General features: G+C 41.1%; 2 protein-coding genes across 3 annotated transcripts in view; one reads left to right on the top strand and one right to left on the bottom strand.

The window, feature by feature from the left end:
• Dennd4c (DENN domain containing 4C) overlaps nucleotides 1-18,105 on the top strand; it is a 102,078-nt gene extending 83,973 nt beyond the window's left edge. For both annotated transcript variants that reach the window (XM_041651431.1, XM_041651430.1), the window contains 10 exons: nucleotides 432-609; nucleotides 1,520-1,629; nucleotides 1,907-2,082; nucleotides 7,138-7,320; nucleotides 8,102-8,297; nucleotides 11,376-11,621; nucleotides 12,567-12,684; nucleotides 14,160-14,301; nucleotides 15,608-15,672; nucleotides 16,312-18,105. In XM_041651431.1, the coding sequence (XP_041507365.1) occupies nucleotides 432-609; nucleotides 1,520-1,629; nucleotides 1,907-2,082; nucleotides 7,138-7,320; nucleotides 8,102-8,297; nucleotides 11,376-11,621; nucleotides 12,567-12,684; nucleotides 14,160-14,301; nucleotides 15,608-15,672; nucleotides 16,312-16,448 (1,551 nt within the window). In that variant the 3' untranslated portion in view covers nucleotides 16,449-18,105. The remainder of the gene's footprint in view (nucleotides 1-431; nucleotides 610-1,519; nucleotides 1,630-1,906; nucleotides 2,083-7,137; nucleotides 7,321-8,101; nucleotides 8,298-11,375; nucleotides 11,622-12,566; nucleotides 12,685-14,159; nucleotides 14,302-15,607; nucleotides 15,673-16,311) is intronic.
• Nucleotides 18,106-19,563: 1,458 nt separating this feature from the next.
• On the bottom strand, nucleotides 19,564-22,571 carry Rps6 (ribosomal protein S6). Its single transcript, XM_041652973.1, has 6 exons — nucleotides 22,460-22,571; nucleotides 21,816-21,947; nucleotides 21,263-21,473; nucleotides 20,976-21,122; nucleotides 19,788-19,945; nucleotides 19,564-19,695 (listed from the first exon to the last, which is right to left on the bottom strand). Exons 1-6 carry the CDS (start codon nucleotides 22,463-22,465, stop codon nucleotides 19,600-19,602), a joined length of 750 nt encoding a protein of 249 aa, XP_041508907.1. The 5' UTR covers nucleotides 22,466-22,571; the 3' UTR covers nucleotides 19,564-19,599.
• Between the last annotated feature and the right edge of the window lie 577 nt (nucleotides 22,572-23,148).

Here is a 23,148-nt window from a genome sequence, read left to right as displayed (position 1 = left end):
CACAGAGATCCGCCTGCCTCTGCCTCCCGAGTGCTGGGATTAAAGGTAGAAAAGATTTTTACATGGTCATTTAGACTTGGACTCTGTTAGTGTAGATTCTAGTAGACTCACAGCGCTAGAGATTTACTCATTAGGTTATAGGACATAAGTGAATAATTAGTTCACCTAGGGTACAACCCAGTCTCTTTTAAAGTATGTCACTTGGTGAGGGGACAGTTTTTGGACACCCCATCTGGGGTAGGTCATTTTTTTAAAATATCTTTAAGTATGTAAGTTTTAAAAGTCAGTGAGATAACTTTAAAGTTTTGAAAAAAAAAAACCATAGAGGTTATTTGCTTTAAGATGTGAAGTTTGATTCTAAAAGGAGTAAAAGTGAGTATATTTCCATTGCAGAAGATATTTATGTACGTGGGGTTTTATTCTTTTTAAAGGAAGAAACTAATAAAGATTATAGTTTCCCAGCCGGCCTAGAAGATCATCTACTGGGAGAGAATGTATCGCCTAATACAAGTATCTCAGGGCTGGTTCCCAGTGAACTTACCCAGAGCAACACAAGCCTCGGCAGCAGTAGCAGCGGTGGAGATGTTGGGAAACTGCAGTGTCCAACAGGTATGGGGAAAAGTGTCCTTCATGTCTGCTCTTTTGCTTGCTTTTGCTTATTTGTGGTGCTGAAGATTGAATCAGGGCCTCTGCATACTGGGCAGCAGTTCTACCACTCGAATTCAGTTTTAATTTAAATGCCTATAACCCTTCATCCCCACATATCCATTCTACTCTGATTTTATGTATCTAAGTACTGTTACCATTGTATTGTCTACCGAATCAGTCAGGGAATATCTCCCCCTCTCTTTCCCTCTCCTCCGCCTTTAGCTAAAGCCTTTATGACTGAATTTATGAAATGGGGTCTTGTAAATATGTATTTCTTTAACTAGTTCTGTGGGTAAATCAGTGATTGAAGGATTTTTTTTTTTTTAATTTTTTTGGTTTTTCGAGACAGGGTTTCTCTGTGGTTTTGGAGCCTGTCCTGGGCCAGGCTGGTCTCGAACTCACAGAGATCCGCCTGCCTCTGTCTCCCAAGTGCTGGGATTAAAGGTGTGCACCACCATCACCCGGCTGGATTTTAAGGAATACAATTGCAATTTCAAGAGAGGGAAAATTTTTACCTTTTTAATTAAAAACAACTGTTCTCCTTTTTTCTGATTCTTTGAGACAGAACCTCATCACATAGCACAGGCTTGCACCCATAATTCCCCTCTCCACGTACTGGCTTTATAGGTATATACCTTTAATCATCTAAGTTGTCATTTGGAAAAGTTGAGAGAATTATATAATAAGCAATTATATATCTTCAACCTAGATGTAATCAACTTTTATTAATTTTATCCATGTTTATATTCACACACATTTATATAGTGAACCGTCTGTAAATACCAGATTTCATGGTACTGCCCTCCTTAATACTTCAGTATATATTTCCAAAACATCAAGAACATTCTTCCACATTATGTGTTCTATTTAGGTGAAATTCCATTTTCAAGAAACATCAAAGGGCAGGACTTTGAAAAATCAGACCATGGTTCTTCGCAGAATACCAGTATGTCCAGCATCTATCAAAACTGTGCGATGGAGGTAAAGATTCTGCACTCACTGTACCTGTGGTAAAGTGACTAGACATATCCTTATCTCATGCGAGTGCACTTGACAGGATTCAGTGGGATCCATGTGGATACTCATATGACTGCTTGAGACCTTTGAGGCAATAAACTGGTAGCTTTGTCCTTAATATACAAAAGCTGTTAACTCCAGTTGAAACCAATAGAATAAAAATTTCATTTTATTTCAGTAGAGTGGACCATTCAGGTTCATTTCCACCATAGAGACTCTCAGTGTTCTATTTTCCCTTTAGGTTTTGATGTCAAGTTGTTCACAGTGTAGAGCTTGTGGAGCTCTGGTTTATGATGAAGAAATAATGGCTGGATGGACTGCAGATGATTCAAATTTGAATACAACCTGCCCATTCTGTAAAAGCAACTTCTTGCCTCTTCTCAATGTAGAATTTAAAGACCTAAGAGGCTCTGCCAGGTTAGTATTGTGTGAGCTCCCTCAGGTGGTAGGTGCCCTGAAGCCATGGCTCTTTGGGCATTCACAGCTGGATCCAAGCACATCTTGTTTCTCTGGGCTGCTTTTCTGTTTTATTTAACGTATGGTTTCCAGGAGTAGATTCTTGAAATTAGACTCTGCTTATAGATGATTCAATACTAATGTTTGTGACTTGGTTTTGAAAGTGCTTCCTGAGCAAACATGATTCCTAGCACCCAGGGAAAAGCTGAGCACCCATCTGAAATCCCAGCACTAGGGAGGTAGGGACAGGTAGGTCCCAGAAACTCACTGGCCAGTGAACCTCACCAAATCAGTGAGCTCCAGGTTCAGCGAGAGATACTGTGAAAAAAAAGAAAAGGGGGGGGGAGCGAGAGAGAGAGAATACAGGTATGGCGAGTGATTGAAGTGGACATGGAACGTTGACCTCTGGCTTCCACATCCTGCATCTACTACACTCTTATATACACATGTGCACATAGCTACACAAACTTATGCCTTGGTGACTTAAATTAAGTCTTTAACACATCTTGTTGCCTCTGTCTGGTATAGGGAGATGAACAAATTCTAGGTAATAGAAATACCACTAATTAAGAGGCTGGGGTATGACTCAGTGGTGGGTGGCTTGGCCTATCATGCATGAGGCCCTGCCTAGCCTTGTAAACTTAAGAAATGGGCTAATCAGTTTGTAATCAATTGAATTGGTAAGTAATTAAGAAGTATGCGGACCTAATCAATGGCCTTAGTATTTTATTTATATATTTGTTGTTTATATTGTTTTGATTGTTGTGAATTTAACCCAGGCATTCATGCACATGATATTAGCATGTGCTCTGAGCTGCATTCTTAGCTCCCTTAGAGTCTGTTTTGTTGTTGTTGATGATGATGATGTTTGTTTAATCCCGAGTTTAGAAGTTTTTCCTCTCTACTTTTCCTATTATCTTCAGGCATGATACTGGATCGTACTTCTGACATAATATCCTCATTGGCCTGGCAAAGGTCCTCTTTTCTTTACTTTTTATTTATTAATTGTATTTTTAATATTATATGTGTATGAGTATGGGTACATGTATGCCATGGTGCACATATCGAGGTCACAGGACATCTTATAGGAAGGAGTTTGTTGTTACCGTCTACCTTGTTGAGGTTGTTTCTGCTGCTTAATTGAGTACTCCAGGCTAGCTGACTTCTGGGCGATTCCTCCTACCTTCACCTCCCATCCTGCCTTAGGAGTAGGGTTACACATACCTCTTTATGTGGGTTTCTGAAATCAGACTCAGATTGTTTAGACCTGTACAGCTAGCATTTTTTTCCCACTGAGGCATCTAGCTGGCTCTGGATCATGGTTTTTACTCAGTCTGTTAGTCTGTGTCTTTTAATTGATGACTTATGGTCATTTGCACTCAAGGTTATATTTGAGAAGGGCTTGATGCTCTTTATGGTTATGTTTGTTGTTCTGGTTGGCTGGTCACTTGGTAATTCTTCCACTTCTGTTAGTGTTGGATGTTCACTGGTTTGCTATGTTGGACATGATTGATTTCTTTCCTGTTCTCTTCTGTTCTGTTGCATTCATGGAGTGTGTTCTATCCTGTATTCTTGTGTGTGAAACTGTCTTCCTTCACTACCTTAAGAACTTTCTGCAGTGCTGGCTTAATTGTCATGAATTGCCTTGACTTGTGTTTGTCTTGTGATACTCTCTTTTTTAATTACTCTCTTTTTTAATTTTTATGTATATGAATGTTTTGGTTGTATATATGTCTGTGCATACATGTGTGCCTGGTGCCCTCCAATGCTGGATCCTTTGGAACTGGAGTTATGGTTGTCAAGCCACCATATGGATGCTGGGAATCAAACCTGGATCTTCTGGAAGAGCATCCAGTGCTCTTAACCACTGAGCCAGCTCCGTCTTGAAATGTTCTTACTTCTCCATGTTGTTGTTGGCTTTATTGTTTGTTTGGTTGGTGTAGGGCAGGGAAAAGAACTCTTGGTTGACAAGTATTTACTTCCAAGGTTTGGAATATATTTTTCCTTGTTTTCCTGACTTTTAGGGGTGCTGGTGACAAATTTGTTATTCTGATGTTTCTGCCTGTAGCTATTAACTAATGATTTTTTTCTTTACAGCTTTTAGTGTTGTTACTTTGCTTTGTGTTTGTGGTTTTTTTTTTAAGTTGTGTCTGTGTGCACATGTGTACTCAAGGCTAAAGAGGGTGTTGGATCCCATGGTGCTGGCCTGAGAGTGAATATAGATAGCATCAGATGTTGGCAGGATGAATGTGGAAATTGTCAACGAGTGAAGTAAACCCCCAAAACTAAAGTGATAAAGTTGCATCTTGGCTTCATCTCAGTAGGACTGTTGGAGGTAGCTTTATCAGCATCCTCTCCTTCAGCATTCTTGTTGTCCAGACCCTGACCATCTTCCCACATAAACTAAAAGGGATTCTTTCTGAGACCCTGATCAGTGAAAACTTGGATTTAGACAGGTTGAGAGTAGTTACTCCCCCGACTTTTCCTGGATATTCCTTGATGTCTGCTGTTGTACTATGCCTACTGGCCAGCTTCTACACTAAGTACGATGCTGCTTATTCCTCAATACTGCCTTGCTACTCAGAGTGCTGTTGCCCAAACCTGCCTAGTTCAATAGGGCTTGTCTCTTTGGAATCAAATACTAAGGGATGGACTTAGAAGGGTTCTGCAAGCATTGAAAGCCACTTGTACAAAGAGCTATCATGTTTATATTTTCTCCACACTGTTTTTTGCATCTGGAAAGCCTGGGCGACTAATGTTTTTGAAGCCCCAAGTGTAGGTGTCTCTGTGACCACTATAGCCTGCAGAGTTCTAAGTAGCCAATGTTGAGTCAGACTTTGGGACTCTAACCCAAAGTAGGTTTTTTTTTTTAGGTATATGTAAGCAAAACATGATTTGTTGAAATTTTTCCTGGTGATAAATATCTCAGTCCTGTGTATACAATAAAGCTTAAGACATGAGTATATTCAAACTCTGTGTAAAGTACATGTGACATATTCGATAAAGATGGGTTCTATAGATTGACAAGCTTACTCTAAGGGTCTGAATCTGGTATGGCCTGGCAAATGGCACAGAGGTCACCAGACTGTTGACTACATCTACTCCCAGCCTTCTGGATGGAAACAGGTTATATTTCTCTCTGAAGGGACAAAACCTGTGTGTTTGACGTTTCTAGTACCCATAGTGTTTATTTGTGAGCACAATGACCTTCATGTTTTACATCTGATGACCTAGCTTTGATCTCCAAGATCACACATCACATTCATAAACACATTAATAATAAGTAAAGTTAAAATATTTTGAATCGAATAACAAGGTGAAGATGTTAATGTACTTCTTAATTTAAATGTGAATATCATTAACTACAGTTTGGCATTACATACAGTAAACTGGGCAAATTTAAAATATATCATTCGAAGAATAAATGTTTACATTAGTGGAAATCAAATCCTTACCTAGAGTAAAACAGTATTACCTCAGATAATAATATTCTTTGCATGGCATTACCATCACCAAGTCCCTAACCAGAGAAAGGAGGAAAAGAGAAGATGAAAATAAGGACAGATATGGAGGTCTATAAAAGAGGTATTGTGAGCAATTAAAGATGAACATAAGCCGGGCGGTGGTGGCGCACGCCTTTAATCCCAACACTCAGGAGGCAGAGGCAGGCGGATCTATGTGAATTCGAGGCCAGCCTGGTCTAGAAGAGCTAGTTCCAGGACAGGAACCAAAAGCTACAGAGAAACCCTGTCTCGAAAATAAAAAAAAAGATGAACATAGACTAGCTCCTGGTATTAGAAGTGTGTAGCGCCTTGCCCCACAGGGTCAGCATGAAACATAATGCTACTGGAGCCAGCCTTCAAACCTGCCTGCCTGCTTGCTTCTGCCAACCATCCTAGGTTTGGTTTGGAAGTTTGTTTGTTTTATATATATAATTTATTATGAATACAGAGATCTGTATACATGTATGCAGATCTTATTAAAGATGGTTATGCCATCTATAATAAGCCACCATGTGGTTCCTGGGAGTTGAACTCAGGACCTCTGGAAGAGCAGCCAGTGCTCTTAACGTCTGAGCCGTCTCTCCAGTCCCCTGGTTTGGGAGTTTTTAAAGTCAGATCCAGGTAGCACAAGTTGAACTTGAACTCAGGTCTCCCTGGCTCAGCCTCCACTTTCTCAGATTAAATGCTTATGCTAGCATGCCTCTACTAAATTTGTATTTAAACAGATTTTTTTAGACTTGCTTATTTTATATGTATTTAACTTAGGAAATATTTTGTTTTCTTTTTTCATTGTTTGCTTTCATGTGTTGGAAGCCAGCACAGTATTCCTCTCCTTTGAAGATGTTAGGATGAAAAAGTGGGAGGAGTGGAGAGTGTGTGTCTGAGTAGGGAACAGATCCCTGTGGATTTCCAGCTAGTGGCTATTTTATTATAAAGCAATAATTCTAAGTAAGATCATTTGAAGACTTAAAGACTGGAAAAAAAAAAGAATTGATCACACACACATTTATTCTAGTATTTGGGAGGCAGAAGCTGGAAGATGACTGTGACTTGGAGTTGAAGGCCAGCCTGGTCTACATACTGTTCCAGACCAGCCAGGGCTACATAATAAGGCCCTGCTTTAAAAAATAAGTATTGTGGGTATGGGCGTATGTTTTATATGTGCGGAAAGAAGTGTGTGTGTGGAGATCGCAGGCCAGCATCCTCTGGAGTTGGTTCTCTCCTTCCACTTTAGGATTCAGGGATCCAACTCAGGGCCTCAGTCTTTGCATAGCAAGCCTGTTTACTCACTGAGCTAACCTAGGCTCAAGGATTTTCTTTTTTTACAGTTCAGTGAAGATCTTTCAATTGTCATTATTCAAAAACAGTTCAAAGTTCCATAAACCAACAGAAAAATATTGAAATATTTACCACATTCAAAAATTAGGTGTATAAATCATTTATGGAGAAAGGGATTTTTTTAAAGGCCTTTTCTTTCTTCCTCTTCTTTCTTTCTTTTGTGTTCCTTATTTAGCTTTTTCCTGAAACCAAGTACATCTGGTGACAGTTTGCAAAGTGGCAGCATTCCATCGGCAAATGAGCCCTCAGAGCACAAACCTGTGTCCAGTTCAGCAGAACCTGACTTGATCAGCTTTATGGATTTCTCAAAACACAGCCAGACCATAATAGAAGAAGCAAGCTATACAGTCGAATCAAGGTACCACAGGGTGCACAGAGTTCACTGTAGAAAATGAGGTATTCCTGTAAACAGTCTGTATTAAAGACAGTCTGGCTGGGCTTGGAGATGCACAGCTAGCTGTCTGATGGAGGGAGATTTCAAGTTCCAGGCCAATCAGTGAGACCCTGTCCTATCCCTGCCCCTTGCCAATGTAAGTCAGATCCTGTCTCTGTTCTCAGATCATGGCCTGGTAGAAATTAAATGCCTCTCAGCAAGCTTGTATTTGCATACATTGATGAGTACTTATTTGAGATTTTGTTTAATAAAGATGAGATGATGTTTGAATAAAGCAACCGAATAGGCACCTTATTTTTTTTAAACTTATATCATGTCCTCTTACACTCCTCTCCAGTTAATTATCTGACCAGCATTTGAAATGCTTGGGAAATGTTTACTTGTTGTATGGGGAGAGGCATGGTAGAAATGGATGACAGTGCTCCACCACTGAGCCACACCCCCAGCTTCCCATTTAATTCTTTTTTAATATTTATTTATGTATATGAGTGCTCTGTCTGCATAAGACACCACTGTAGATGGCTGTGAGTTACCTTATGGTTGCTGAGAATTGAACTCAGGACATCTGGAAGAGCAGCCAGTGCTCTTAACTGCTGAGCCATCTCTCCAGCCCCACATTTCATTCTTAACCGATACCAATTCTCAGGTGATTCAGGACATTTAAATTCACTGTAGAAAATACTGTTCCTCTCTAGATTTCAGTTGTTTTTCATGACTTAACTGCATTGCTTCATTTTTTTTTAAGTGATGAAATAAAGAAAACCAGTGTTGATGTCCAAAGTGTGAAAATTTCAGCTGTGCCTAGTAGTTTATCTAAGCGAAATGTGTCTTTGACTCGAAGTCATAGCGTTGGAGGTCCTTTGCAAAATATTGACTTCTCCCAGCGACCATTTCATGGTATTTCAACAGTTAGTCTTCCAAATAGTCTGCAAGAAGATGTGGTATGTATCATTGTAATCATACTGTATACTCTTGTAATTAAGGAACACTCCATAATTTCATGATATCACGTGAAAAGTGATAGGTGCAATTTTTTTTGGTGTCTCACACCTGTATTTCCAGCATTCAAGAGACTGAGACAGATTAAGGTAAGCTACACAGGGAGTTCAAGGCTGGCTTGCTGGGGAGATGATGGCTCAGCCATTCAAGTGCTGCTGCACAAGCGTGAGAACTTGAGTTCAGATCTCCTGTACTCACCGATGGGAAAGCCAGGTATGATGGTACATGCCTAGTAATCCAAACACCCTGTAGATGGAGGCAGGACGATCCCTGGGCCTGTGAGAGACTTTGTCTCACAAATAAGGTAGAGAGTGATTGAGGGAAATACCTAGTGTCAAACTTTGGTCTCTATGTGCACACATACACACATAGGAACATAAACCTTTACCAGGTATGATGCTGCATACTTGTATTCAAGAGATGGCAGGTTCAAGGTCATCTTGTCCCAAAAAGTCCATAAAGAAACCAAAAACTTGGGGCTGGAGAGATGGCTCAGTGGTTAAGAGCTTTGCCTGCTCTTCCAAAGGTCCTGAGTTCAATTCCCAGCAACCACATGGTGGCTCACAACCATCTGTAATGAGATCTGGTGCCCTCTTCTGGCCTGCAGGCAGACACACAGACAGAACATTGTATACATAATAAATAAATAAATAAATAAATAAGAAACCAAAAACTTTTAAAACTTAAAATTACTTGCGTATGTGTGTGCACTTTGACTTTTTGAGACATAGTCTTGTTTTGTAGTTCCAACTGCCCTAGTCACTATGAGATGAGGTGGCCTTCAAACTTGTGGGTATCCTCATGCTTCTATCTCCCAAATTCTGGGATTACAGGCATGTGCTACCATACCTAGCTTCAGCTATTTTTTTAATATGGAAATTTTTTTAAAATGAACAAGGTCTCAACATTGTGGTGGTGTGAATACTACCATACCCAGCTCCGCTCAGTAAGTCCTGTTTCCAGCTGGCGACCATTCTTCCATGCACGTCTTTGTTGTAACGAGGAGCGGCAGGCTGCATTCCCGCCACCCAGCTAGCTTATGCCCGAAATAATCACACGGAGATCTGTATTAATTGCTGCCTGGCCCATTAGTTCTAACCTCTTATTGGCTAACTCTCACTTATTAGTTTAACCCATCTCCATTAATGTGTATTGCCACTTGACTGTGGCTTACTGGCAAGAGTCTAACCAGCGTCCGTCTCAGAGAGGAGAGCCATGGCATCTGCCACACTGCCTTCTTCCTCCCAGAATTCTGTTCTGTATTCTCCGCCCATCTGAGGGCTGCCCTATCAAAGGCCAAGGCAGTTTTCTTTATTCAACCAATGAAAGCAACACATAGAAAGAAGACCCTCCTACACCACGTCTTCATTCACTTTTCTATGCCCAGATTATTTTGAAGGCAGTTTCAAACAACATTATGCTATGTGTGATTATTTCAGCAAATATCTATAAATGATTTTAACAGACATAATCACAATGTTATTATCATACCCCAAACCAGGTAGTCAGCAGTCTTTGTTCTGACTTTCCGTCGTTATAGTAGGGTCAAATGGGGGGGAGGGGGTAGAGTGTGATTTTAGACATCAGGGTGAAGTAAAGTTTATGCCTTTCAATTGGTTGGTAAACCTTAGTTTTTAAATTGTAGACTCCTTTTTTCTTCTCATAATTTGTTTGTTGATAAAACTAGATGCATTGGGGACTGAAGAGATGGCTCAGGCTGTTTTTTCAGAGGACCTGGGTTCAATTAATAGCACCCACACGGCAGCTCAGAACTGCCTGTAACTCCACCTCCAGGGGATCCAAAACCCTCACACAGACAAACATACCTGCAGGCAAAACACCAATGCATGTCAAATAAAAATAAATAAATCATTTTTTAAAAACAGCTGAAAAGCCAGATGGTGGTGACGCAGGCCTTTAATCCTAGCACTCAAAAGGCGGATCTCTGAGAGTTCAAGGCCAGCCTGGTCTATCTATAAGAGCTATTTCCAAGACAGACTCCAAAACTACAGAGAAATGCTGTCTTGGGGAAAAAAAAAAAAAAAAAAAAACCAAACAGACAACAACAACAAAAAACTCAAACTGCTATACCCTTTGTCTTAACTACTAGGGGTTCTCACAGTCTGGAGCTTTACAGTCTAGAAGCTTGGTTAGCTGAAGGGTATGTTTTGTTTGGTTTTAAAATTAACTAGATCCAGTCTAACATCTCAGTGAACTTACTTCTCAGTGTTTGGAATAGCCATCTTGAAGTTGTGGGGCTTCATGCTGGATTTTTTTTTTTAAACAACTTTTCATTATATAGCCCAACCTGACCCTGAGTTCAAAATATTGATTGCATTGGCCTCAAACTTGAAGCAATACTTCTGTCTTTGTCAGCCACCACTCCTAGCTAACAAAGAAAAAAACCAATTATCCCATCTTTTAGAGTTGTCATAGTCACAACAATAACTGTCACAGTTTTGTTTTGTTTTTTTAAGTCTTTAAAGTCTTTTTTGGTGCTCTACAGATGCTCAACAGTTAAGAGCACTGGCTGCTCTTCCAGAGGTCCTGAGTTCAATTCTCAGCAACCACATGATAGCTCACAACTGTCTGTAATTCCAGTATACCTTCACGCAGGCAAATGTGCACATAAAATAAAAATACATAAATAAGACATTTGCAGGGAAGTGGTGCATACCTTGAATCCCAGTCTTGGAAGACAGAGGCAGGCAGATCTCTGAGTTTGAGGCCAGCCTAGTCTACAAAGCTAGTTCTAAAACAGCCAGGGCTACACAGAGAAACCCTATCTTGAAAAACCAAAGCAAAACTATTTTGTTATATTTATTTAAAGGGTTTACTGATGTTGATTATTAATTTTTTCTGGTAATGATTTAGCTTAAGCATAATCTAGTGACATTGTTTGCTTTTGTTCATTAGCATATCTTGCTACAATTTAAACAGCATAGAAAAGATAATCTCATTGCAGAGTACTGGCAAACATCCAGAATTAAATAATGTCCACTTTTTATATATTTTTAAAGGACCATCTAGGAAAAAGGCCCAATCCTCCTCCTGTGTCTGTGCCCTATTTGAGTCCTCTAGTACTTCGGAAGGAACTTGAATCTTTGCTAGAAAATGAAGGTGATCAGGTCATTCATACATCCTCTTTCATCAATCAACATCCAATCATTTTCTGGAACCTGGTTTGGTATTTCAGACGTTTGGACCTTCCTAGCAACTTGCCAGGACTTATCCTCACATCTGAACATTGTAATGAAGGTGTGCAGGTGAGGTACCACCTTCTATATACTTGGACTGCATAATGTAGTTTAAATGAGTAAGATAAGGCAAGATGGGATGGTATAGTGTTGGGATCTGAGCCTTCTGGTTTCGGTGTGTGTGTGTGTGTGTGTGTGTGTGTGTGTGTGTGTGTGTGTTTTAAGCTGTATAGGATCTCCATTTTTAAGACTTTATGCTTCAGGATGACTGACTTCTGTGTTCAGGCTATCAGTCACATTCCAGCCAGCAGTGAAGAGAAAATTGATACCCAAGAGATTATCTTCTCTTTTAGAGCTCCTGGAGCTGTACCTAGTGTTTCCGTGTGTGTATCTATACGGCCTGGACTCAGGTTTCCCTGTCTAGCTGCACAGTTGTCTAGACAGAAGCTTTAATCATCAGGTGTCACCGGCTCTCCTGGAATATGCACAGCTGTCTTGTTTGAAAAGTCTCATCCATAACTTTCAGAGAATTAGTTAACAGTTAGGGAAGTTATGTAATTTATGTAAAGTAAATGCCTCACTAGTGATCACCCTCAGGCCACCTCCAGGACCTGCCTCCTAAAGCCCTTATTGGGATCACTGTTGACAGGGAGCTGCATTTTATACATACTTTTATGATACTACACATTGGGAGACACCAGGCCCCAAACACACTTGGCACATAGCACAGTCTTTCTTAAATATTATAAATTTTAGTTTGACTTGTTTAGCAGGTAGTGATTGAAAGAAGTTATCTTGTAAAGTTATAGACATTCTCATACTGTGTTTTACTAGACGTCATTGTAATGATGGCTAACTTCTTATATGCCAGAAAATAATAAGGCAGTTTATCATCAGGTATTAATAAAAATTAAAGCTTTTGCTCAGAATTTTGGGTCTACAGTTAAAAAGAAAACTCATTAGATTTTATTACTGGTAAAAATTTGAGAAACTAATTTTATTAATCTCTTTTAGCTTCCTCTATCATCTTTGTCCCAGGACAGCAAACTTGTATATATACAACTGTTATGGGATAATATCAACCTTCATCAGGAACCAGGAGAACCTCTATATGTCTCATGGAGGAACTTGAGTAAGTAAAAGAGAATCTAAGACATAACAAGGTTGGGCTTGGTAGCAATATTCCTTAAATCCCAGCACTCAAGAGGCAGAGATAGGTGGATTTCTGTGAGTTCAGGACAGTCAAGGCTAGATAACAGGTTTTCTGTAGCCCCAATAATAGATTTCTCTATCTATGCAGTAAGCCAGGTCAAGCCAAATTAAAAAGACTAGGTTTATTGGGCAAAGCATTCCTGTGTGACCTTTCCAGTCCCCCGGAGGTGAGGCAGGGGAAGGAAGCAGGTCTAGAGGAGGGGGCAGCTTAAATACCCTATAGTTGAGGTCTTTCTGCCAGGGCAGGGTTTAGAGTGGGACTGGAGATTCCAGCTAAACATCCTGACTTTCTTGGATATATGGGCTACTTCCGGTTGGTATGGGACAACATAGGGAGGGGGAATTGAGAATCTGTGGGCTCATACTCAATGGGAGTTATGGCTGAAGAAGCATTTGGCTAACTGCCGTCCTGAAGACCTCAGGAATCTGTTTCTTGAGGAAGCAGAGAAGGCAAGTTGCTAGGAGAAAAAAAATAAATAAATAAAATAAAATATATATAATAAAATATCACTATGAGCAGGGCTAGCCATGGAAAGAATGGAGATTGCCAGTAAGAAAGTAAGAATGGAATGGACATGTGCCCTGGTTGTACAAAAAAGACAGAGCAGATATACCTTTCATTGGAACATTCTAGAAAACTTATAAGATGGAGGGTTCCATTTGCTGGACAAACCATTTATCCCGGTAGGTGCTTGCTTGAGCCTGGGAGAGTGGTACCAGCACAAATGTTCCTGGATCTTGGAGGGATATAGAGTTTCTTTTTCCTTTTTTTTTTTTTGTTTTGTTTTGTTTTGTTTTTCGAGACAGGGTTACTCTGTGTAATAATTCTATAATTCTGGCTGTGCTGGAACAATCTTCATAGACTACAGACTGGCCTTGAACTCACAGAGATCTGCCTGCCTCTGTCTCCTGAGTGCTGGGATTAAAGGCATGCACCACCACCGCCCAGCTTGGAGTTTCCTGTTGATTTTTTTGAGACAGATTTTCTCTGTGTAGTCCTGGCTCTCCTGGAACTCACTCTGTAGACCAGGCTGGTCTTAAACTCAGAGATCTACCAGACTTTGCCTCCAGAGTGCTGTGATTAAAGTTGTGTACCACCACTGCCCAGCCTCTGATTTTTATTTTTTTCTCTTCTGGTTCCCTTCTGGTGTACTCACAGTCAATAAAGGTTGTTCCTTCCCTACTAGTTTCTGGATTATAGTGGAGCATACGCCAGCCCCAGGGAAGAAGCTTTAAGTTTGAGAAAAGGGAAGAGGGTTACATGTTTTAGTAAGCACATTGTTATCACATGCTTTTACTGGCAAAAAGGAGGTGATTTTGAAGACCTCAAGATGACATAGCTCTGGAAACCTTGTTACTGCTTGGGAAACCTGTTCTCCATGTCTTGTTCTTTAGATTCTGAGAAGAAACCATCAGAGGAGCAGCAGGCAGCCAGCGCTTTAGTTGAGACTATCAGGCAGAGTATTCAGCAGAATGATGTTCTGAAGCCCATCAATCTGCTTTCCCAGCAAATGAAGCCGGATGTGAAAAGACAAAGGTAATGATCTCAGTATCTTTTTCTTTTCTTTTTTTTTTCTTTTTTTTTTTTTTTTTTGGTTTTTCGAGACAGGGTTTCTCTGTGATTTTGGAGCCTGTCCTGGAACTAGCTCTTATAGACTAGGCTGGTCTCCAACTCACAAAGATCCGCCTGCCTCTGCCTCCTGAGTGCTAGGATTAAAGGCGTGCGCCACCACCGCCCGGCAGTTTCTTTTTCTTGATGCCACTCAATTTAACATTTTATGGTGTGTAATTGTAAAAGAAATGAGTATATTCAAATATATGCATTCATGTCTGACAGTGAGTCAGTCAAAGAGAATAGGTTAAATCTTAGCAAGGTAAGTCCTCGATGAAGGTGTATGGTATATTTTGGAAATGTTTCTCCTCTTCATTGGAAATGTTTGGTGCACACCTTTAATCCCAGCACTCGAGGCACAGAGGCAGTGAATTTTTAAACTTTGACACACGTAAGTACAACTTGTGCCATCCTGTGATGACCTCACAATTTTTTTCTTGTTGGATACTATGAGATTAGAAATAGGGTCAGTTTAGGAAAGTGTGGAACTGCTTTCCTCATCCTTGTTATTGGGATCTGTACACATTCACATCTTGACTAAGGGCATTTTGTTGTGGAAGCTTTGTAAAGGGGAGGGGTGCATAATTATATCAAACGCTATGAATACCCCAGCATCCTCTCATTTTTTTGGATGTAAGTCCCTATATAATCTTGACTGGCCTGGAACTCAGTATGTAGACCAGGTTGACCTTGAACTCACAGTGCTTGTTCCACCATGATAAAAAATTCACCTCACAGGTCCACCTCATTTGTTTAATGTTTGTCATGCTAGGTAAGGGTTAGACTTTGGCTCTCATGTATGCTGGGCAAACAGCATACATGAGATATGTTTTCACTGTATACTGCCAGATGTGCTGGTTTGTATCTGTAACCTCAGCACTTTGAAATTTGAGGCCAGTCTCCACTGCAAAGTGAGTTCAGGACACCCTGGGCTATAGTGAAACTCTAGTCACAAAGAAATCACCAAGGGCTGGAGAGATGGTGAACATTGCCTGCTATTCCAAAGGTGCTGAGTTCAATTTCCAGCAACCACACGGTGGCTCACAACCATCTGTAATGAGGTCTGGTGCTCTCTTCTGGCCTGCAGGCATACATGTAGACAGAATATTGTATACATAATAAATAAATAAATAAATATTTTAAAAAAACACCAAACCAAAATCTCCATCTGCACGTTTTGTTTGCTATTTGTTGTTGTTGACCACTTCAGAAAATTTCTTTCTTTTTATAGGAGTTTATACAGAGAAATCCTTTTCTTATCATTAGTGTCTCTGGGAAGAGAAAATATTGATATTGGTAAGTTGATTAATGGGGAATTATTTAAGACTTCAGTTTTATTTTCTAAATTGAAGGGGGGTTTTGTTTTCTAATGGAGCTGGTAGAAGTGTTAGGCCATATTCCTAGCATACAGGGACAAGAAAAATGAAGCTGGTATGAGTAAATAGTTGCCTTTAGAACGGCTGAAATGTGATCAGACAGCTTCCGACCCTGCCATCATGCCATGCCTTCTGCACCATTATGGACTATCCCTCTGGAATAAGCTAAACTAAAGGCTTTCTTTAAAAGCAAAACAGATTACTCTCTCTAGCTGGGCCTGGTGCATTTGTGGACTAAGATTGGAGGATCACAAGTTGGAGGGCAGTGTGGGCTGTAAGACTGTTTTAAAACAACAGCAGGTGAGATGGCTCAGTGGACAGAGGCCACCTGCCACCAGGCCTGATAACCAAGTTTATCCCCAGGACCCACATGATAGAGAAAACTTGAGTCCCTCAACTTTTCCTCTGACCTCCACACATACACTGTGACATGTATTCCCTACTCCATTCCACCCCCAAAAAATCAATTAAAAATAATCTGTGTCACATGACTCATGTTTTTAAGTACATAGCTTTTGGTTAAAAAAATTACAATTGCATTTTTGAAAATGTTTTTCAGAGGCTTTTGACAATGAATATGGACTTGCATACCGAAGTCTATCTTCAGAGATTCTTGAAAAGTTACAGAAAATCGATGCCCCACCAAGTATGAGTGTGGAGTGGTGCAGGAAATGTTTTGGAGCGCCTCTCATTTAAATAAGATACATTCAAATTTTGGTAGAGTACTGGGGAAATAGATCCTGCCTGGAAACTTTCTAGTTTTTCCCCAAATCATGACTTGGTGAAAGCTGCAATGAAGTAACTCTTGGGGATAAAAATACAAAGAAAATGTAATTCATAATGAATCATCTCAGAATGTAAAATATCACAACTCCCTGAGGTTTATTGATGTTGGAAATTTTCAGTTCCTGACCTATTTCTCTGCCTCTGCTGAAAACAACCAAAACTATTATTGGATTTCACAGTATGTGTATAATTAATATTGTCATCTTTCTATATACTTGGTTTTATTGAAGCTGCTGAGCTGGAAAATGGCAAATTAAATTTGCCTAACCCCAAAATAAGTGAAATATTTCAATTATAAGAGTAACTGTGTATGATTGTATATGTGTGGGGTTATGCGGTAGGTATGTGTGTGTCTATTTATTAAAATACTTAGATTGCATGTTGCAATAGTTTCTGGAAGGAGGCCTCAGTGACTACTAAATTGTAGTCAGCAGTTCCAAAAGCATCTAAAAGTCCTAACTGCCTTCCCTGTGACTTAAATTTTGTATTTTGCCTTTTAAATTATGTTAGTAGGTTGTATCTTGTATATCCAGGTGCTCCTTTCCATCTTCTTCCAATACCAAATTAATCTATGATGCTTCCATCGGAATCCAATAGGTAAAATGAAATTAAACTTTGTAACCTACCGAAATTATCCAGAACTTACTTAAAATGCTAAGGTATATATTTATATATATATAGTCTTTAACCCGAAATCTTTATTCAGGCAGGCCAAATGTTGGCATTGATTACATTTTATAATCCTGATTTCTTGGGAGGCGGAGGTAGAGGCAGGAGGATAAGTTCAAGGCCAGCCTGAACAACTCCTATCTCAAAATAAGTTGTTAGGAAGCCTGGAAATGCAGTTCAGTGGTTAAGAGCATTTGGCTAGTTAGTATCTAAGTCCCTAGGTTTAGTTCCTAGTACCAAAAAAAACACCCTGTGGCACAGAGAATTTGCACTGCACATAGAAGTTTTATTCTTGTACAATATTTTGATTTATATGCTTGTGAATAAGTGTGTATTTGTAAATACTGTTTTTTTAGGTTGAATCAATTAAGTCTTAAAACCTTAAAGCTTATTGAGCTTATTGCCAGTAAGTTTAAGAAAATCATGACCTCACAAAGCCCTACCTTGACATTTATTGTGCTTTTTAAAACATCCATTAACATAAGAACAGCAAATTTGCCTTAGTTGTCTGCATGGTTTAGAAAGCCAGTGGTTATTTGTGCACTTACAGTAATAGTGCAGGTGACTAAACCAGTTGACACATAAACTTACCTCAATATGGTACACATTAATAAATAGCATAAATTTTTTCTGCGTGGGGGGAACTTTTTTAAATTATGTACCAGCATTTCAACGTTAAAAGTTGTTCATCTGACTTTGGAGAATTCTAGACTAAATTTTGAGTGTTAAGTGTTAACTTTATCAGAAAATTTGTAAAATCTTTATTACCTTCAAATTGGATCTTTTACAGTTTCATATATATATTTTTACAGCTTATACCTTAACAAACTTACTGACCCAATAAATTTATTATCTTGCGTATATAAAATTAAGGTTGAATAAAAAGAAAAATCTTAAACTTGGTGTCTGCTGCATTTCTGTGATTGGGTGTTCCATTTTTTTTTATTTAAGATTTCTGTCTCTTCCCCGCCACCGCCTCCCATTCCCGCCCCCCCTCAGCCCGAAAAGCGATCAGGGTTCCCTGTCCTGTGGGAAGTCCAAGGAACTCCCACCTTCATCCAGGTCTAGTAAGTTGAGCATCCAAACTGCCTAGGCTCCCACAAAGCCAGTACGTGCAGTAGGATCAGAAACACATTGCCATTGTTCTTGAGTTCTCAGTAGTCCTCATTGTCCGCTATGTTCAGAGAGTCCGGTTAATCCCACCAAAGCATTAAGAATTTTTTCTGTGCTTTATATCTGTGGTCAGCTTCAGCCTGAGCACAGGATGAAATATCAACTGCTGGGAAGAGAGGTCTAAGATGTGATGTCATAAGCTAAGCACTACAAAGACCAAGGAGTGTAATGTTCACAGCCAGTATTAACTTCCAGGATCTCTTCAACATTAAAGTCAGCATTTAGTAGGACTCGATAGTGGTTTTAGTAGCCTTAAAATCAAGTCTGACTTGAACAGCTGAGAGCTACATGACCAACCAGTTAAAGTGACACCATTTACCTAGTGTTCTACAAATAAAAAGGTTCCCAAGTTTTCATTTGAGGTGGCTTTGCTCTGTGCAGTCTGTTCACCCTCTTCTTTTGGCTAACCTGTGAATGGTGCCCTAGCAGCCAGAGAAGAACCTTAAATTACTGGATCAGAATTTCTAAGCCTGTCCTCTGAAGGACATTTCCCATTTTACTTGTGCTCTAAACGACAAAGTTATGCCTAACAAAAAGAACCTGTTACATGGGTTCTGCCTTGTGGAACAGCTGTTTTAGACTGGATGCCAATCAGCAGTAGTTCAGCATGCTTGAGGCCTAGGTTTAACCCTAAAACAACTGATAAACAAATTGCCTTGCCCTTCACCAAGAATGCAACCAAGTAGGCTATATTCACTGTAGAAATTATGGTATACTACAGGGCTAGGGAGAGGTAGTAGTGGATGATAACACCTTTTTGGGGCAAAACGGCTTCTTTGTGAAACAGCCCTGGCTATCCCAGAATTCGCTTTGTAGAGCAGACTGGCGTTGAACTTGAGATCCACCTGCTTATGTCCTCCAAGACCTGAGACTAAAGGTGTGTGACACCAGCAAGGCTGTATTTCCAGAACTAGTTAAACTATTAATCTTATGTACTGAGTCATTTATTGCCTCATCTATACTTAAGAAAAATCCCTAGTCCTAGCACTCCAAGACAGGCAGATCTTTGTTAGTTCAAGGCCAGCCTAGTCTGCAAGAGCTAGTTCCAGGATAAAAGCACATAATTTAAATAGGAACACTTTCCCCTTATTTCTAGCACAATCCAGTGAGTTCATTTCTGACTCACTCCTTTTCAACTTCACTTATCCAGTTACACAACTAATAAAAAACCAATAAAGGAGACTCAAGGTCTGATCATTTATTTGTTACCCTTACAAACTTATTTTTGACTGGACTCAGACTTAGAAGTAGAAGCTCTCAGCGAGGACAGCCTTCGCCTCTTGGCAATCTGTTCCTGGCGCTTTTCTTTGGCTTCCTAAACAAGAAAAAAAAAAAATAACAGTTAAGGATTTCTCCGGGCAAAAAAATGCAAACCCGGTGGCAGTTCTGCATTGTTACACGTCTTACCTTCATTCTCTTGGCCAAAAGTTTAGCATATTCTGCAGCCTCCTCCTTGTTTTTCTTTGTTCGTTGCTTCTTCAGAGCAATACGCCGGCGTTTGTGTTGCAGAACACGCGGCGTCACAAGACGCTGAATCTTGGGTGCCTTGGTCCTGGGCTTCTTACCTAAAAATACAGATGTATCAGCACTTCTGAATGTCGTTGCCGGATGGGTGTACCCACTGGTGTAGCACACAATGCCCCAATTCAAGCCTCATCCACTCAATGCCAGTGTTGTACTCAAAAAGATTTTACAAGTCTTCCTGATCCTGTGGTCCGCGTTTTCTAAACTCCACATTTTCAATTTCCCATATGCTTGAGTTGACAGTCTACATTGTACTACAATTCAAGAGTTACTATCAGCCGGGCGGTGGTGGTGCACGCCTTTAATTCCAGCACTCAGGAGGCACAGGCAGGTGGTTCTCTGTGAGTTCAAGGCCAGCCTGGTCTACAGCTAGTTCCAGGACAGGCTCCAAAGCTACAGAGAAACCCTGTCTTGGAAAACTAGAAAGAGTTACTATCGAAATTATTTTTTAGCTTTGTGGATTTGCAAACATTTACAGCCTCTCTAGGAACAGAATCCTGATGTAATCTCACATCACAAACCCTTTATTAAAAAAGATGGACATCCAAGTTCTGCTATAGTTGAGCTACTCATCCCATGAGAGGACCATTTTTCAACTCTTGACAACAAAGTTACATTTCCTCTAGTATCACACTTCTAGTACATGTGCACCTCAGCAGTCTTGTGCTTCCTATAGACATTAACATCATGTCATTGCTGCTGTGGCTCTTCATGAGTATGTTGCTTTACAAATATGCATTTTTTCTTGCTCCCAAATCCCAAACACTCCCTTATAAAGTATAACCCATATCCCAAAGATTGGAAAAAAAAATCAGGCCATTTATCAGATGAACGTTTCCTTTGGTGATCCAAAACACTAATTTTGAACCTGACCTCCCCAAGAAAGAATGGTCTCCTCCAAGTTATTCTACCTCCTGCATGAAAATCCTTTTAAAGAAAATTCCAAAACTTGAGAATACTTTCGTAATCTTACAATTTCCAATCCTTGCCACTCCTAACCCCAAAGCCATGAACTTCACTGTCCAGACTCCAGGCAAACAATGCAGCTACAAGACAATACACAATCCTTACCTTCTTTGTTTAAAGGCTTTCTGACAACGTACTGGCGGACATCATCTTCTTTAGAAAGATTAAAAAGCTTTCGGATTCTGCTAGCTCTTTTAGGTCCCAACCGACGAGGCACAGTAGTATCTGTCAGTCCAGGAATATCCTTCTCTCCTTAGGAGAAACAATCACAACAAAAACATTAAGTTTTTACCACAATTATGTTTAATTAGTAATTCCTAACTGTTCATCAATCACCATGCAGATCAAGTTCCAGGGCGACAAATTTCAATAAACTTTAATAAAATCCTCACCTTTTTTTACAATAACCAAGTTGAGAACACTCAGATTGGCATCCACAATGCATCCTCGGACAGATTTGCGCTTCCTCTCTCCGGTTCTCCTTGGTCTATAACAAGAATGCCCCTTACTCAACAGCAGGCGCACTCTGCCATGGGTCAGGACACCTTGTTTCATAGGAAAACCTTGTTTGTCATTGCCGCCACTGATTCGGACCACGTAACCCTGAGTTGGAAAAAAAAAAGGTACATTTACCAGGTCTGTTCCAATCTATAAAATGTAGGATTTTGACCTCTAATGAGCCACACCTCATCAGAGAAAATAACCTCATGTTGTCTACATTTCCAAATTAAGTTCAACGAGCAAATTCTCCACTACTAACCAACCAGGTTTTACCAATCATCATGAAGGGCTTCCAAAGGCCTGAATTATAACTCCTCTTGGCACTTCTCCCCAGCTTTATCTACTACCTAACTTCAAAGCAACCCTATTAGCCCAGCTCTGTCAAACGCCGACAGTCCTCACAACCACTGCGAAGAGCTGGGAAATCCTGCCAGTATCATTTACCTTCCACTCTTCACCCAGGGCATCGGCAGCCACTTCCGTGGCCATGCGCTTCTCATAGAAGGTCCGAAGTTTGCGTTCATCGTCCACTTCGATGAGTTTCTGGCAGCCGGTGGCTGGGAAGGAGATATTCAGCTAGGAATTTAAAAGGGGGCAAAAAGGAAACCTTAGAAGACACGCAACATCAACAATTCGGTCGCGTAACGTTTTGTTGCTTGCAGCAGAAAACACGAGATACGGACTCTTCCTCCCTGCAAGCCCGAGCATGGGTTAAGTACCACATTAGAGGAATATGGATTCCTCCAGCTCTGTGGAATGCGATGAGGCCGCCAGAGCGCCCCTCACGATCCCGGAACGCAGAGCACGCGGTGACGCGGGACCACGAGCAGCCGGACCGCCCGCCGCACCGCGGGCTGAGCCTCTGACCCGGCTGTGCCGGGTCGGGAGCCGGGCGCCGCCATTGAGCCACGTCCGCCGTTCCAACGCCGCAATCGGCCGCCATCCGCGCTCCCAGGGAGCCCCAAGCCCATGAGAGAGAGCATCCTCCTGCCTCAGCCCCTTCTCCACCTGCGGCGGAGGCAATGCTGCGCTCTGGCGCTCGCACTAAGCCTCCCCGCTCTCACTGAGGCCCGGCCACGACCTCCTACCTTCATCTTCGCACAGCCGACCGCCCAGGAGGCGCCACGAAAAAGAGACCTAACTTCCGCTTAACCCAGGTCACATAGCGCTCTCAAGTCTCGCGAGACTGGCCTGCGCCGGAGCCGGAGGAAGCGAGTCCAGAGGGGCGGTACTTCCGGGGGTGGATTACTAGCGTGCTGAGAGGCGTCCTCTTTGCGGAGTGGTGCTTGGGCCTCCTGGTTTTTCCGGTGAGGGGGACTGGTCATTTGTGATGCGGGTTCGCCGCTTCCTCGGTGCTGTTTCCCGCCTCGGCGTGAGTCTGGTCTACGCCGCGGAGCCGAATCTCGGTTCCCGACCCTGGCGTCTAGTGGTCTTAAGTGGGAAAGCGCGCTTGGGCTAGCTAGCCCGTCCCTCCTCTCAGCGAAAGATTTCCAGTGCAGGATTTTTGTCCTGATCCCAGCGATCGGCAGCAAGAAATCCTGAACGTCGTGCTTTGTCCTGCATCTGTCAGTGTGACTTCTCTAGTCGCCGGGTCGCAGAAGCTAAGTAGTCACATTTTCCCAGCACAGACAACCGTCAGATGCCTCGGAGTCTTGAGTCTTTCTACTTTTTCTTACGCCCATCTTTTTCCCTTTTGCGAGTTAGCTGCCTCTGCCTCCAGAGTGACCCGCTTGCTTCTACCTCTCTTGTGCTGGGACTACAGAAGTGAGCCATCAAC

Source organism: Microtus oregoni, unplaced genomic scaffold, assembly GCF_018167655.1.
Source record: "Microtus oregoni isolate MIOR12 unplaced genomic scaffold, Mior012 000005F_ref0000423, whole genome shotgun sequence".
Lineage (NCBI taxonomy): Eukaryota > Metazoa > Chordata > Mammalia > Rodentia > Cricetidae > Microtus > Microtus oregoni.
The sequence above is the reverse complement of the archived record's forward strand: the minus strand, read 5'-3'. Positions and strand labels throughout refer to the sequence as shown.